This window comes from Panicum virgatum, chromosome 2K (genome assembly GCF_016808335.1).
Source record: "Panicum virgatum strain AP13 chromosome 2K, P.virgatum_v5, whole genome shotgun sequence".
Lineage (NCBI taxonomy): Eukaryota > Viridiplantae > Streptophyta > Magnoliopsida > Poales > Poaceae > Panicum > Panicum virgatum.
Genome location: NC_053137.1, coordinates 12741014 through 12758629, shown reverse-complemented (window position 1 = coordinate 12758629; position 17616 = coordinate 12741014). Strand labels below are relative to the sequence as shown.

General features: G+C 41.9%; 2 protein-coding genes across 3 annotated transcripts; both read left to right on the top strand.

Moving 5' to 3' along the window:
- Window positions 1–270: 270 nt before the first annotated feature.
- LOC120667190 lies at window positions 271–6679 on the top strand. 2 transcript variants are annotated; one of them, XM_039947256.1, is made up of 5 exons: window positions 272–578; window positions 1397–1590; window positions 2735–3053; window positions 4335–4433; window positions 6100–6679. In XM_039947256.1, the coding sequence occupies exons 1-5, from the start codon at window positions 471–473 to the stop codon at window positions 6133–6135; spliced, it is 756 nt and encodes a 251-aa protein (XP_039803190.1). In that variant the 5' UTR covers window positions 272–470; the 3' UTR covers window positions 6136–6679. The 2 variants fall into 2 exon arrangements, with proteins under 2 accessions (XP_039803195.1, XP_039803190.1); XM_039947261.1 differs by lacking the exon at window positions 4335–4433 and having other exon boundaries at window positions 271–578.
- A 1948-nt stretch (window positions 6680–8627) lies between these two features.
- On the top strand, window positions 8628–14357 carry LOC120667181 (histone-lysine N-methyltransferase, H3 lysine-9 specific SUVH1-like). The gene is made up of 3 exons (XM_039947249.1): window positions 8628–8827; window positions 10522–13136; window positions 14075–14357. The coding sequence occupies exon 2, from the start codon at window positions 10622–10624 to the stop codon at window positions 13088–13090; it is 2469 nt and encodes an 822-aa protein (XP_039803183.1). The 5' UTR covers window positions 8628–8827; window positions 10522–10621; the 3' UTR covers window positions 13091–13136; window positions 14075–14357.
- Window positions 14358–17616: the final 3259 nt, after the last annotated feature.

Genomic DNA, 17616 nt, shown 5'->3' with positions numbered 1-17616 from the left:
ATTAAAATCTTTTTTTTGAAATACCCTTGTAGTATTAAAATCAAAATGCTAATTTAGTTAGGTTCAAGTCTCGGGCTCATAATAATGCTCATATTTTTGCTAATTATTTTCTAAATAAGCATGGTCGTGTTGCGGTGAAATCAAAACAGTTTTTTCAATATTTTTTCGTTATTTTACTTACTTTTGTCTTTATCTTTTTTAATAAAGTAAAGACAAAGATTTTCCGAAACAAATCAGACAAGCCCTCGAGGCAGCGCCCATCTCGGCCCCTTCGATTAACCGAGAAAAAACCATCCGCCGGCGCCCGGAGGGCAGATTTCTCCTCCTCCCCCGCCCCGCCCGCGCGACGCGAATCCGCGGCGAGATTCCTCCCCGGATTCCTCCTCGCCTGCCCCGTCGCCGCCCCGCGGGAGGCCACCCGCCCAGGCTCCGGCGCGCGCCCCCCGCCCGGGCTCGCCGGGGGGGCCGGGATGCCCTGCTGCCCGCCGCCGCTGCTCGGAGTCGGGCCGCGGCTGCGCTCCTTCCTCCGCGACTACGACGCGCTCCAGTCCCTCGCCCTCGCGCTCATCTACCTCCAGGTTCGCATTCCCCTCCTCCCTCCTGTCGCCTCCCGCGGTCGGATCGGCCTGGCCCCGCTCGGCTGCGTGCCCTGTCACTCCACGAGATCGGCTTGCTTCTCGCTCGTGTTTTCGCTGCTGCCGCGGCCGCAGTCGCGATGTGAAACCTATTGATGGTGTCGGGTTTGAGCGTGCCGTAAATTTTCCAACCGTTGTGGTAATTCCCCGCGGTGGGGCGTGATTGTGGCTAACCAAAGCTTTGTCTAGTAATTTTAGTTGCAGAATGCGGTGGGGAATCGCGCTGTCGGTCCAATGCGATTCAGATGGGGTTCCCTTTAGTTTCTGGTTTAGTCGTGGAGTGAGAGGAAGGGACATAGCTTGATGCTTGGCTTTTGACCTAGTATTCTTCTGGGTGAAGCTTCAACGTTCAGTTTCCTTTACAGATCACTACGCTAACAGCCTAATAATTCGCTTTTTCTCTGAATTTGGGCAGTTCCTGTTGCGGCCTTTGTGATCCTTACATTGCTAGAAACAATCAAACAACCTAACTTTTGTCGGATGCGACTTAGTGCATCTCTTAAACATGGTTATATTAAATCAGCTATCGAGCTGGTGAAACAATGGGAGGAATCTGGTAGGCTTACAATTGGGTGATAGTTGGCATGGGTTAGCATCCTACATCGTTAGCTCTGCTGGTACTTAGCTTTACAGTTGGTTCTCTTGATGATTATGTGATTTCAATGCTTAAAATGTTGAAATGGACCGTCATTCAGTGGACGTTGAATTTAATGAATCTGTGGTATTCGTGTTCATAAATACTTAATCAATTTTCATTTTAGATTGGCTGTGCACTGATCGGATCACTTGGGGCATTGTTCAATGGGGTTCTTGTCATCAACCTGGTGATTGGTCTATTTGCTGTTGTTGCAATCGAGAGCAGTAGCCAGAGACTTGGCCGGACATATGCTGTCCTTCTCTTCTTCGCTGTCGTCCTTGATGTTGCTTGGTTTATACTCTTCTCACATGCTATCTGGTACGTCTTCTGCAACCAGCATCTTTCAGTTTAGTTGCCTTGTCCTTTCATTTCTTGTAGTGTGAATCTATGCATGGAGAAAGGAATATGCTATTCTGTACAATCAATATGCTTGTGACTTTGGATGGTGCTGTTCTGTGTTGGTACTTTTTTTGTATGTTTAAGTGAATGGAGGTGCAGCGGTAGAGCCTACCGTCTGTAACCGGAAGGTCCCGGGTTCGAGCCCCAGCCTCTGCACATTTGTGTGGGTAAGGCTTGGGGCTTAAAAACAACCCTTCCCCAGACCCCGCACAGTGCGGGAAGCCTACGGCACTGGGTACGCCCTTTCAGTACCGTGCAAAATAGCTTCTTATCCTCCCTGTTCGTGGATATATTAGATTTTCCTGAAACCATGCATTGAAACAAGTAACAACCACTCTGCAAGTTTTACTGTCATTTGTTGGAGTCTAACATACTGAATTGCCATGTCAATCTGTTTCTCATGCTAGTTTCCCTGTTCTTCCTCTATACTGCACATGGTATTGAATTTTGTTGGAGGCTTAGGCATACCCTTATTTCTTAAATCTTGTTAAGAGTTACAGCCCTCATCTTATGCCTAATTAACTGAAAATTGTTTGAGACAATTATCTAAAGTTGATTACTTAAAAATTCCACTGGATGCTGCATTTTCAACACTGTATAAGAATTGATTTGCCAATGACTTTTCTTGCAATGAATACCTATATGGGTTTTGGCTTCTGTTATCTCATTGGTTATTACTATGATTATTAAACCTTAGAACTTAGCAGCATAAGTTATTTGGTACTCCCAAGCAAATATTACTATGCATGTAGTCATATTTTCTAAACTTTTGAATTTGTTTAGGGACATTTAGATTGAACCTGTAGAATGATATGTGTAGATTCTTCTCAATGTTTATTTTTGTAACATTTTAAGTTTACAAAGTTTTGTAAAGATGTCACAATAGAGGGTAGTGGTTTTGTTTGGCAGAATGTGTCAATATTCAAAGGTACTTATTTGTGACTGGGACTGGGAAGAACATATGTGTCTATTTGATGAATGTATACATATTTGCTTCTGCAACAATGACTATGTTCTAGTATCATACTTTTTATTTCCTTAATTCTGTCATCTACTTGTACAGGACTATTACTCCTGATGAGAAGTATGGCCAGCTTTTTGTTTTCTCATTGAGACTAGCATTGTGGATGCAAATCATTGGGTTTTCAGTCAGGTTTTTGTCTTCGTTCATATGGATCCAGATGTATAGGTTAGGGGCCTCGTCCAGCTCGCCAACATATTTTGACGCAAATCATGAAGTAAGAAATAGTTTCTTAAGCCCTAGATCTGATTCAGTTAGACGGAGTTCCATGGCAGACGATATACTAGGAGGTTCAATTTATGATCCTTCTTACTACTCATCACTCTTTGAGGATTTCCGGAACAACCCGTGCAATCATCAGGTACCTTCTAGTCTGTGCTACTCCTCTGTTCTTTCTTCATTGGATGGTTTGGACTTACTGAGCAAAGCATAGGTGGCAAAGTACCTCTGCCAAATTTGTGTATGTTGCTACCCCAATAAATCTGTCTTCTCTAGCTGCCTGCTTTTAATCTTAGCATCAATAAACTAAGAAATTGAGTCTTGAAGAATGCAGCATACACTGAATATGCTACAGGCACTTCAGAAAAATGAAGATCTATATCTTGTTGGAATACTAGAAAATCAAGTCAAAATGAATACTCCCCCCTTTTCACTACTAAACTATCGTTGTATCACATAACACAAACTGGGGATTACATCTTTCCATGTGTTTGTCTGAAGAAGTACTAACAAGATAGTTGCAGAGTATAGAGTACTATCTTTTTAGTTGTTCTAGTAACTTTGACCCACTTAATTGCACAGTTTTTTCATGCAAGTGGCACTTTTCTTTGGTAAGACATTCGAATAAAAGTTAAGAATAGATAAATACATGTTTGAGCTATACTTTTGGTTTGCTTCTACCATTTAGAGCTTTTCAGCTGTCGTGATGAGATTTGAAGTTTATGTAGTCATCAGGTATGGAACAATTAATTATATATAGACTGGTTCACTGATTTTCTAAATACAGTCGATATCTGGTAAGATCCAAAAACTATATTGATTACTCCTCGAGTCAAATTGTTCTCTCATGGGATAGATGGGCTTCCATGTGGCCTCTGAAAAGCTGGTCAGGATTTTTTTTCTCTGGCGCAGAAACAATATAAAAAGAAAAAAAACACTCCGTGGTTTATCTAAGTCACGTCATGGCATGGTTACATTTATCATTATGTTATGATTATGCGGCAAACTGTAAATAACAAGGTTTACCTTGACTGGATCTAACATGAGATTATCACAAAGCCCATGACATTAAATAGACTGCACAGTTTCTCATGTTATAATTCTGTATTCTCATTGCCACAAAGATTTTGGTTGCCTCTTTATGGTAAGTACAAGGACAATGCTGTTTTTGAGTGTTTTCCTGTAATACATCTGCCCAGGTTGAAAGTTATTACTTTCTGAATCCCTCAGTTGTCAATGTCCTGTATGTCTGTATGCATTTTTCATGAGATTAGTTTTGTAGTCTTCTCAATCAAATTGGGCAAAAGCATTGTCTAGGGTACAACATTTCTCAAGTCATTTGTCAATGCTGCAACTCTTGTCAACATTGCTACAATTACAAGTTTGGAGTGTGTTAGTTTACAAAAAACCTATCTGTTTGCATGGTGATAAACAAAGTGGTTGTAATGACAGTGGTTCAACATCTGCGGGCCAATCTCCGCGACTAAAATCTTTTGCTTGTAGATCTCTTCTGGCTAATGATGTCAGTGATACTGCAACAATGTCTGTATATATCCCAATCATGGCCTTCTAAAGTCCTTAGCAAATTGTTAGGACCTTATGGAAATTTAAGCTTCAGTTGCCTCTATGAGTGCACTTAGGTTCTGCAAAACTTTGAACCCAATTAATCTTGAATTCTGAATAAAAGCACTGGTAGTATGATAACTTATTTGTACTAGTAACCTATGATGCTAATATGCTATTGCTATGCTCTCTTGAGTTGGTTTCATTAGTTTATGGATATCCAGTGCTAAGTACTCCCTCCGTTCCAAATTATTAGTCGTTTTGGCTTCTCTGGGTGCACAATTTTTATTATGCATCTAGATATATATTATGTCTAGGTGCATAGCAAAATCTATGTATCTAGAAAAGCCAAAACGACTAATAATTTGGGACGGAGGGAGTATCATGTAGTGTTTGATAATCAGATTGCAGAAACTAATTTCTGCCTTGACATATTACAAAGTGTGGATGTAGGTGTTTTCTTTCTTCTTTTCCTTTTTGCTCATCAACATTTTCTAGTGTCTATCTCTGTCATCTTATTATTCCTTGTAAGTCTGATTGGAAAAGTAAGCAACAATCTGCAGTGAGCCACTGCTCACTAATTGTTGTGAACGGCAACAATACATACTTTAGTTAGTTTTTTTTGTCATTATGGAGGGTATGTTGGTTGTAAAACTCGCAATGATCAAAAGTTTTGCAAGCTTTTCAATCAAACACAGTAAAACTGACAGTGAAAATAAAACAATCTAGCACAAAACGGATGAATCTTTTCCTTAGGTGCTAGGTTCTGGTCTGTCTCTAGGTTAGTACCTAGCTCTTACAGGGAGACTTTAACCTGTATGCCCTTATGTAAAATGCTCTTGACCTCCATACCCCTAAAAAATTGACTCGCACATGTATGCCCTGCCGTCAAGTTTCTTTTACCCCTGTGTCCTTTTGGATGGAATGGAGGTAAACAGTGGTTAACGGAGATGGGAAAAGACGGATGTACCCTTCTTTCACACCTTCTTATCTTCTTCCTTCCCCAGCGAGCAGCTGGGGCAGGCGGCCAAGTCCAGCGGGTCCATGCGCCGCCGCCCCTGCACGTCGACTGCGCCCGCGGCCATGCCGGCTGGTCTCAGCGCCACCACCCACACTCATGGCCGGTGGTCAGGGTAGATGGGATTAAGGGCAATATGGACAATTCACTAGGTTGGTCCCACCTGTCGGAGCTCTTCCGCCGTTATCAACTAACAGAGAGTGGACGGAAGGGCACAGGGGTAAAAAAAAACTTGGCGGAAGGGCATACAGGTGCGAGTCAATTTTTTAGGGGTATGGAGGTCAAGAGCATTTTACATAAGGGCATACAGGTTAAAGTCTCTCTTACAGGAGCATGGGGTTACTGTTGAGAAGGGGTATAATGATGAACGGGTCCAACTTAGTGGCAAAAGCAAGTTTTCGCTAACAGGAGGCACCTTGGGCACTAATTTTTAGGGTGCTACTGCTGTAATACTCCATAATTACCATCTTCCATTTTCAGACTTTTTTCATTTGAATTATACCATAAAACCAGACTGCACCTGATGCGTTGCCTTTACGTAGATGCGTGGTTTCATTTGCTCAGAGATGTATTTTCGGACATGGTTCTGACTCTTTTTCTTTAATAGGTGGAAAGTGGACTAAGAAGACCCCTGAACTCCTAGAGCTCACGTTGAAGGTGGAGCTTATTTTGCGAATCTAAGTCATGTAGCTATCGTTCTTTTTGAAGCATAGAGATTTGTACAGCACAAGTTCATTTCTCAGACCAGGTGGTGTTCCAATGAAAAGTGATCGGCAAATACTTTAACAGTGACACACCTGTATTTCTGGGTATCCAAAAGTCTTGGTGCTATTGTGGAGCGCCATTTCTGTTTGGCATACTTGAGCCGGATGGTTTGGGAAAGAGCAGTTGCGTGTTGATATTGCACATCGGTTTATGCCATGTGACTTGTTTTACTGCCCAATATGGTCCATTTTTGAGACCTCTGTCCTGGTGTTTCTCTGAACTATCAAGGAAAATGAAGCTGGTAGTTCTTTAGACACTTTGGTTCTATTCTAGCTGTAGGCTGGCAGTTACTTCTGCCCTAGTATTTTGGTTGTTCATAGTGTTATGTTGACAAGTTGCACATCTGTGGATCAGTAAAGGAAAAGAAATGTAAATTTGATTTGGTTATTCAAAGAATTCTGTTCCGGGACCCATTTAAATTCTGATTGGATGCATGAATTCTGTAAGAAATGACGCTAATTTTTCACACGACATAGCAAGAGACTTACCACCGTGACAGGTAATGTGTGATATCACATCTGACGTAATTAGTGGTTGTGGTAGCTATTAGTAGGCATGAACACACATTTTGATCTTCACGCTATTCGTCTGTCGTTACTTTATTGAATGTTGTTAATGCTGAAATGACAATGATGTATGTAAACAAGATTAGAACACGAGGCATCCTGCAAGATGCATTACTGTTCTTATCAGTGAACTGAAATGGTTGTAGGATCTGCGGGGGGTTTTTTTTTGACATGATATGTTTTCTAATAAAAACTTTGAAAATAAATGGCTCAATGTAGAAATTGTGTAAACGCCCCCAATCGGCACATGGAGAGCCGGCTGGGCTTCTGACAGGCCCAAATCCTTAGCAAAACAGGCAAATGGGTGGGCCTCTCGAGCCAGGCCATATCCAACTAGACTGTCGGGCCATTAAAGAGATGGGCTCAGTCGTATTTTGGGCTGGCCTACTTGTTGAGCCGATGGCAGCCCAATTTCTGATAATGGTCTAGTCAGCCTCCACAGGACCATTAGAAGCCCATTTACAGCCTTAAAAAAAGCCCATTTACATAATTGAGAGATTTTTGCCATTTAATTTTAGCACATTTTTCATGAAACTCTCTTATAATGCCCATCAATAATTCTACCCGGGGGCGGGCCCCATGTGTATTCATGGGTATTCAACTAATTTTGGTAAAAAATATTGTACAACTATATATAGTATATATATGTATCATAATATACAAAAATATAATCTAAAATATGTTTTTCAGCTCTCCTTCACAATTTGGACTCAATCGGCCCACTGTCCAACCCTTGTAGGCCGGCCCAAACTCCTCCCCGGCCCCCCTCCGGGGCCAATATATTTTTACATGTGATAAATGTCGAACAATTTTTATTTATTTTACATGTTTGTCGAACAATTTCAAATTATGCTATGATAAATGTCATGATTTTAATACATAATTATGTGACATGTATATATACTTTAGACTGCAAAAAAAATTCGCTCTTTGAAAATTTCGAATACCCAAACCTCAAATCTTGAGCCCGCCCCTGTTCTACCCTCTGTCACATACTTTTTTTTTGAGATTACACAATACAATTCAGACACTCATAACGCACGCACACTCACACCCTTATGTACACACGTACGCTAATCCTACCCATATAAGTATCTTCGAATATTGAGCCGGCAAATTCTCGAGATTGACGAAGTCACTACAGACGTCTCGCTGTCGACGGGAACATCGCCTACCACTTAATGCACAACGTCGTTAAATTCCAAAAAAATCCGCTTCCATGAGGAGTCAAACCCAAGACTTCAAATGCTACCGAGACTCTTTATAATCACTGAGCTACGACCCTTTTCACCTGTCTTTCACATACTTAGTTGCTCTCAACGCCTTCACCTGGACATGTTACCTTCTCAATTTCAGTCCTTCTAAACAGATCGGTCGCGGACCATGTTCTTCCGTCCTCTAATAATCACTGTGTTCGGCAGGCTGGAACTGGAGGCTGGAACTGGAATAGTGTGAAAAAAATACTGTTGGGCTGGCTGGAGCTGGAGCTGATGGCTGGAGTGGTGTGTGACAAAAATACTATTGGACTGGAGCCGGAGCCAACAGCCGAACGGAGTGAATAACATAGGTGGAGACTGAGCCTTCCGTTAGCTAGCTGCTGCTATGTCACACAAGCTAAGAAAGATATAATAAAATATTAAGGTTAAATATCCAGATATGTTTGTATTTTTACTTTTCATTTATCATTAATGCTATACTGCTGTAGCCTGTAGAGTCATCATACCGTGGTGAATATCTCAGGCTCCGATCGACCCCGGCTCGAGATGCTTCAGCTTGAGGTGGCTGGCTCGCTCGAGCTCGGCCTGAGGGGCTCACGGCTCAGGGCCTCACTCCAGGTTCATCTCCTCCCTCTGTTTCTTTCTGGAACCTTTCCCTTCTCTCGGACTCTCTCCTCCCTTGCTCTTCCTTCCCTGCCGCTGGCGCCTGGCGGCGACGACTGGGCGAGCGGCGGCGCCATTTGCCACGTCTTCGCGCAGCTCCCTGCCGGCGACGAGCATCCACCAGGTATGCCCGCCCCTTCTCTTTCCTTCTGCTGTGCGAGGCGGAGCACCCCAAACCCTAACAAAACTATTTGGATTCGGATCTGAATCCAGTTACAGTATATTACCTACTAACTTCGATTTCGTTTGCAAAAATCATCGGGTGCACATCCTGTGCTGGGTCCGCCCCTGTCTCCAGTACCAACTATAGCCCAACCCCTGTCAGGTGTTGATTGTAAGGGAAGGAAATTTCAGTACGGGCATGGGTTGGATGTTCTTCCATTCCCTGAACCTTTGTTGTAGGGCTCAAGCAGGTGGCACTGGCAGTCTGTGGTGACTAGGCCATGTGTGTCAGTGTGTCCACACAGATCGGTCGAATTCTTGTGAGGATTAGGCGCTCGGCATAGAACTGCTGTGTTTCTGCGAAGGCCTGAGCTACAGTTGGCTCTATTACTGCTAGTGCTAGCATGATATAGTGGTGTGCAAAATGCATGTGCTAGGCCCTCTTTGGTTCGATATGTGGCGCGAAGTTTTTAAACAAAGGAAACGTTACCAGGCGAAGGCGGAAACTAGGAAACTTTTAGCCCGTAGTGCTAGAGGGAAAAACCTTTTGGGTATCTACATAAAGTTGCTCAAACTTGTCGGTATGCACCTGTTATTACACCAGGAAATAATCGTGTAACTCATTTAGTTCTCTAACATTATTTTTATTTATGCTCCTATTGGATGCACCTGGATTCATAGCCACCTGTTATTGCACTACTGCAGTCTGCAGTCTGAGGAAACACGCCATTTTTGTGTACTGGATGCATAATGCTTCCCATTTGTCCCGTATGGCATAAGAAGAATGCTGCAGAGCATTGTGGAACCATTGCATGCCAAATATGGAGGCAGCAAACCTTATCACCTACTCACTCCCTTTTGCAAATTTAACAAAACTAGTAGCTGCCACCCCTCTGTTACTACTGACTACTAAGCGCCTTTTACCTTTGTCTATTGTCTCAAACAATCTTCAGTCTTTCCTTATATTGCTGCCTATTGCAGTTTGTTATTCTTGTTTCATATGCAGCTACAAAAAATGGAAATTATTATAACCTTGAATCTGGTCTTATACAGAATTTAAACAGTAAACTTATATGTAGGTTCTAGCAAAAAACTCGTTTTAAAATTGTAATAATTAGAAGTTATCTCAGCTCATAGTTGGTAGTTTCGTTGCTATAAATTAGGAAAGATATATAAATTTTTTAATGATATTGAAGTACTTTTGATGATGTTATACCTGTGCCAGTTTTAGTTTACATGCAAATAGATCAACTGACTAAAGGTAAAATAGTTTGACAAACGCATGCACATACCAACATTCAATTTATTATAATGGAAGGAGTAGTTACTTAGTGCCAAGGTGCCTGCAACAACATTTTTATTCTGGTCTGCCCTACTTTCTTATGGAAATCTTTGTTCCGTGAAACTCTTGATTCTTGAAACTGACTCATCTGGCAAGCATATCTTGTGACATTTGTATACCTTCTTGCTTTAGATAGTCTTTCGGTGATGTGATTTTAAGTTGGTGTTGCTATGTCCTGTTTCCTACTTAGTAAGCTAGAAACCTGTAAAATAGTTGGTTTAGTGTTTCCTAATCCAATATTTCTTCATATGTTTAAATTCTTGTTCATTTTTATACCACAGTACTGACGGATCTCCCCCCTCTCCTTTTGTCAGATTTATCCAAAGCATGAGCCATGAATTAGTGTTACAGGGAGTTACAAAGGAAATAGTGACATAAAACTTGATTTGTCAAAAGATCAATTGGTGGCTTGAAATGGCTCAGCAGACGGCTTCAGTTCCATTGGGTGACGCAGCAGTTATTGATGCCAAACCCTTGCGTACATTGACTCCCATGTTCCCTGCACCACTAGGGCTCCACACGTTCACTCCTCAAAACTCACCTTCATTTATTTGTGTGACCCCATTTGGACCATATGCTGGAGGCACTGAATCAGGCACAGCTGCTGTTCCATCAATGTTTGCAGCACCAACACCTGCCGCAGAACCCAGCCAGACACAGCTGCATATGGCTAATATGAATGGAGCTGCCCAAGTTAATGGTACCGCAGTCAACAATTTGGTCACTCCTTTGCAAACTCCTCCGTCAGCTGGCGTGCAGGAATCTGGTAAGAGGAAGAGGGGCAGGCCAAAGCGTGTCCCAGATGCTACTGTTCTCTCAGCTCCTCTGGCTCCTACAGTTCCTTCAGTTACTTCATTGCCTTTGGTTCCTTCAGCTCCTTCAGCTCCTAAGGAAGGTGATAATATAGTTTCTGTGATGCCTTCTTCAGCCACCCCACAGGAAGCTGGCAAAAGGAAGAGGGGACGGCCCAAACGTGTACAAGATGTCCCTGTACTGGCTCCTCCAGCTTCTCAAGTAGAAATTACACCTGTTCTTCAGACACTTCCTAGGCCCACTGTACATGAATCTGGTACGAGGAAAAGAGGACGACCCAAACGTTTGCAGGATAGTTCAGATTTTTCAACTCCAATTCACTCAAAGGATAGTGAGCCCCCTCCCCAGCTACCTTCTGCAACCACCTCACCTGAAAGTGGTAAGAGGAAGAGGGGACGTCCAAAGCGCATACTTGATGGTTCAGTGACTTCATCAGGTCAGTCTGGTTATTCAATGGATGATGAAGCTCTTGACGCAGCAAAACGTGGACGACCTAGGAAAATTGACACCAATCTGTTGCAGCTTCCATCATTGTCTTCAGATGATCCTAGGGAATCTGCAGATAATGTACTAATGATGTTTGACGCACTGCGGCGGAGACTTATGCAGCTGGATGACGTGAAGCAAGCTGTAAAGCAGCAGCATAACTTGAAGGCTGGGAGCATCATGACTAATGCTGAACTTCGTGTCAACAAGAACAAGAGGATTGGAGAGATTCCAGGTGTTGAGGTTGGTGATATGTTCTACTTTAGAATTGAGATGTGCCTAGTGGGTCTGAATAGTCAGAGCATGGCAGGGATAGATTACATGTCAGCCAAGTTCGGTAATGAGGAGGGACCTGTGGCTATTAGTGTTGTGTCAGCTGGTGTGTATGATAACACTGAAGACGATCCAGATGTTCTAGTTTACACTGGACAGGGCATGTCTGGCAAGGATGACCAAAAACTTGAGAGGGGTAATCTTGCACTGGAGAGGAGTCTGCATAGAGGTAATCCAATTAGAGTCATTCGTAGTGTAAAAGATTTGACTTGTCCAACTGGCAAGATATACATATATGACGGTCTTTACAAGATCAAAGAAGCCTGGATGGAGAAAGGGAAATCTGGTTTCAATGTGTTTAAACACAAGTTACTCAGAGAACCTGGCCAACCCGATGGCATTGCAGTGTGGAAAAAGACTGAAAAATGGAGGGAAAATCCATCTTCTAGAGACCATGTTATATTGCTTGACATATCATATGGTGTGGAAAGTAAGCCTATTTGCCTTGTAAATGAGGTTGATGATGAGAAGGGTCCTACCCACTTCACCTATACCACTAAATTGACCTATGGGAATCCAAACTCCATGAGAAACACACAAGGCTGCAAATGTGCAAGTGTATGCCTCCCCGGTGATAACAACTGCTCTTGTATGCATCGAAATGCTGGTGACCTTCCTTACAGTGCTTCAGGCATACTTGTTAGCCGCATGCCTATGTTATATGAGTGTAATGATTCCTGCACTTGTTCACAAAATTGCCGGAACCGAGTAGTACAGAAAGGTACCCAGATCCGTTTTGAAGTGTTTAAGACAGGAGATCGTGGTTGGGGCCTCCGTAGTTGGGATCCAATTCGAGCAGGCACATTTATCTGTGAATATGCAGGTGAAATCATTGACAGAAATAGCGTGAATGGTGAAGATGACTACATCTTTGAGACCCCTCCTTCAGAGCAGAAATTAAGATGGAGCTATGCACCAGAATTGCTGGGCGAACCTAGTCTTTCTGACTCAAATGAGACACCCAAGCAACTGCCAATCATCATCAGTGCAAAACGAACAGGGAATGTGGCTCGCTTTCTGAACCACAGTTGCTCGCCTAATGTTTTTTGGCAACCAGTTTTGTATGATCATGGTGATGAGGGATATCCACATATTGCATTTTTTGCAATTAAGCATATTCCCCCAATGACAGAGCTTACATATGATTATGGCCAGAGCCAAGGTAATATTCAACAGGGATCCAACTCTGGCTGTCGGAAGTCTAAGAGTTGCTTTTGTTGGTCCCGTAATTGCAGAGGTTCCTTTGGCTAAACAACCAATCCATAATGAAAGTATTGGATGATTCTGCAGTTACAAGGTTGGCGATTTCTATTTCCTTCATCTGCATTACTTTCCCAAAATATGTCTGATTTCCTGCAGTCTGACTTCAGACTTCAGAATTCATTGCTAGTAAATTTGTGCCACCTTTTCATTATGGGATGGGTGTGATGGATATGATACATTCCAATTGGGAGATAATATTTAGTGCCTTCGGACAAATTGGGATTCAGTACTGCATGGTCTTGACACTCTTCTAGGAAACTGAAACTCTTAGATTTCGGAGTTTGTTGCTTTTTTTTTATGTTCCCTATGTGTTTTCATTTCTGAAATGTGATCTGATCTGTGTGGTCATATTCATGGGCTGATAGGCAAACTCTAGGAGTTGGAAGAATATAATATTAGGTTTGTAATATATAAACTTGAAACCCGGAATAATTCTTTGTTTAGCACTACTATCAGGCATCAAGATCTCCAGCAAATGTAGCCAATTAACACAAGTTCTTAATTGGCCTTTTTGCAAAGATTTGTGAACTGCTGGCTTGATGATCTATGTTATTTGTATCTGTACTTGTAGAAAATCTGAAACAAATACGTAGATTGTACATATATATTTTTTAAAAGGGACTGGTTTACTTGTCACTGGCAGAGAGACCAGGAGTAAATACCCGATCCAGTGCATAAAGTGTTTTCTTGTAGCATCGTTTATAAATAATATGACCAAAGGCGCACCATATGTCATGTAGTGTTGTTTTGTGAGCTCATGGACTATCTTCATGACCTTTCTTAAATTCTGCCCTTATAAGAGCATTTTATTTAGTGAGCTTATTTGCCAAACGTGTCTTTTTATTTTATTGCAATAGGATCAACACAATTAGAGCGGTATAGGTTCTTTCACGTACACCTTTGCATCTCTGCTGGTCAACAAATTTTTCTCGGAGTTCCATTTGAGATGAACTGAATTGTTTTTACCTGCAGAAACAGGTCGTCGTCATGGTGTGTTTGAAGGAGCAGAGGCTTCCTAGGTGTTCCTTGGATGATCGAATAAGTCTGCCCCTCTTCGTGCTAGAATGCAAAAATGGGGTGACTATTTCACAATGCGGTGTCATTGTATTAGATTCTCGTGTTAACTAGTTTTTAGGCATCATCTGAGGGAATATGAATCTTATGCTCTTTGTAGTGTACTAGTAGTGATCTGCACCCCTGTTATGACCAACTGTCGCAGTTCCAGTGATTGCAGAATGCCTTTTTTTTTTGGAAAGTGTTGATTTTTTCTTGTTTTTAAATTCTTTTCCCATCTTCTACGTTGAATGATTGGTTCGAAGCCTTACTCCGTTTTTTTAGGGTGAATTAGCTAGGTAGTAAAGTCCTACTCCCTCCGTTTCAAATTATAAGTCTCTCCAAGAATCTTGGAGAGTCAAATTTTTTCAAGTTTGACCAAATTTGGAAAGGAGGGAGTACTTGATTCAGTTGATTGCAAAGTCATCCCAAATGTTTAGGACTTAAGATGTTAGGGTTCGTTTGTAGCCGATAGCTCGATTATATTTGGTATATGCTTGGCAGTTCTACTGCTACTCTTCAAGCTTGATAGCATCATAGGATCATTAAAATTCAGATTTGTCGACTGGCAGTAATACTTTGTTGGGGACTTTGGGAGGATCATGTCACAGAACGATACTTTGAAACATCATAGGAAATCCACCTGAAATTTACGGGATCACGAACCAAATAAGAGCTTTGAATTTCCTCGCTTTTGAGTTTTGACGCCGTGTGCGTATCATATAGTAGGACGTAACCTACAAGCAGATCAACAGTGGACTAGGTCTTATATCCAGGAAGCTTGAAAAGACCTCTTCATTGAAGTCTTCTCCAGAATCAACACCCAAAGGAACAAGAAAGAGCAATCCAGGGACATTCATCCTGAGTTTCTCCGAAATGCTGGAACCTTTTCCAACTGTGCGTGATCAGGAGCTGGAGGCGTTTTTCCTGTTCGACCGTGGCGAAGGCGGCTTCATATATCTGCGGAGGTGGAAGCTGTGGGGTGCCATGTGGAGCCTCGGGTTCCTGGAGGGGGCGTGCTACGAGGACTGCCAGGGATGATCCATGGCTTCGACGACGGCGGTGATGGAAGGATGAGCTTCCCGGAGTTCAAGAGGATGATGCAGAATGCTGCCTAGCGTTCCCACTCTTGGACATGATCATGATCGAAGAATTTTGACAAGCTAAGACAGTAGTCCATCTTATCCAAATACCCCATAATTCACTCTGTTTAAGATGCTCTAAGTAACACAACATATCGCAAAACTTGCTCTAAGTAACTTACAGTAAAGCGCTGCAATCATAGTCTTACTTTTCTTCTTGTTAATCACATTAAGTTACCAATAAATACACTTTGAAGCTAATGATACAAACCTTTTACAATGCAAAATCTAAGATCATAAACAAGATTTAAAAAGGGTGCATTCTGTAAGGCATGCATGCGCTCTTGGGTATAGACCATATATTCATCCGCAGGCCAGATATGGATAGACCTCAATGAGTGATCGAGATCCTAAGACAGGGCTAATCTTGTATCGAGTAAACCCTGCTTCTAGGAAAATCTTGTGCCAGATCTCCTCTCCTCTCTGTTTAGCAGCTGGAAATAGCACCATCATGCATAGATCCAGTGAAAGCTGAGCTTCCTGTATTTGTTTAGACGATGATGATCCTAACACGACATCAATTATTATGACCTTTCCCTTTTTGGTTCTCGAGTCGAGATTGCTTTTTTTGATTGTTTCAAGAGTTATGGAGCACAAACTGTCATAATAAGGTAGTTAAGTAATTAGCCACAAAGTAAACAACCTATGATTACAGGACAGTAGCATCCAAGTATGCACGTGGCGCCAATTGTCTTAAAATAAATATGTATATCGTAAACAAAAAATATTGAAATAAACCAGATAATTTATCTCCAAAATTTTGCCATATTCTATTTGGCAAATCTTGTGATTTGCCAACTCCCAAAACTATTTGTCAAGTAAAAAAATAGTTCATCTCCAATAGTTTGTTATTTCGGACTTGACAAAATGAAAAAAGGCAATAGGCAGCATGCAAGCAGGGAGAAAACTTTATTTTTGTAGTCAGTATGCAGCATGCAAGCAGGGAGAGGATTTGCCAAGCCCTTTGCCAAGTTGCCAAATATGCGCGGTGAGGGAGGTTTTTTGCTAAGTTGTCATATTTTGCCATGTCGTTTGCCAAACTGTTGGAGGGGTGTTTTAAGCGTTTTTGCCAAAAATCAAGGATGCCAACTCCATTTGCCAAACTTTTGGAAATGCTCGCTTTACTATAGTTTGAATAGCCTGTTTGGCATAGCTCTAGATCAGGTTGGATCTGCAGTTTGTATGCTAAATTAAAGTGGTTCAAAATTTAGATTTAGTGTAAAATTTGAATGAAATGATTCATCTAAAGGCACTTGATGTACCTCGAGGCTCCAGCTTTAGATTCACGATTTCTTGGAGCTACAAAATACCTGGCTATAAGAATTTCACAGATTTTGGAAACCTGGAGCTTTGCCAAAAAGGACCAATAGCCCAAAATTACTTAGGTAATGATTATATTACGACCAGTTGTATATTTGCGCTATTACATGACAGTTTAATTTGACCCTCCACCATCGTGGGAATAGTACTCCCTCCGTTCCAAACTATAAGTCATTCCAAGAATCTTGGAGAGTCAAACCATCTCAAAGTTTGACCAAAATTATAAAGAGAAATATAAAGATTTATGATATCAAATAGGTGCGCTATGAAAATATAGCTAACAAAAAATCTAATGATACTTAATTGGTATTATCTTGTCATATAAATTTGGTCAAACTTGAAAATTTTTGACTCTCCAAGATTCTTGGAATGACTTATAATTTGGAACGGAGGGAGTAGCACACTTGAATAATCCATTCTTTAGTGGGTAGATGCACAATTGTATCTCTTTTGAAGAGACCTTCAAAATAAGACCCCACTTGAATATATTTCGATAATATTTTTCAAAACACATAAATTTCTTTATGCACAATGAAAAAGATATCAAAATAAATTAGTTAAAATGCTCAACTGATCTGTTAAAGTTGCCTATTAGTATTGGATCATGCAATCAACATTCACCTACATAACAAAGTTATTTACCCTTATCCACTAATAACACTAATTAAACAATCTATCTTCATAATATGAACACCAATATCCACTAAACTAAACTCAGACATGAAAGCAACATTATATAAACCCGTCGCTCCTTGTCCTCGGCCATCCTCCCATGCTGCAGGTGCTGCGAGGTCCGCTCCCCAACCCTTGTCTTCTCCAAGGAGGACGCAGCGACGTCCTTGAGGTGGATGAGGAGGAGTTTGTGCCACGGAGGGGGAGTGGGAGTGGGAGAGCAGAGGCGAGGGTGGGGGTGGGGGCGGCCATGGAAAGGGCGGAACAGGCGGCCGCTCGCCGCGAGTTTCGCTCGCCGCCGGGATCTGCTCCGCCACGCGCTCACGT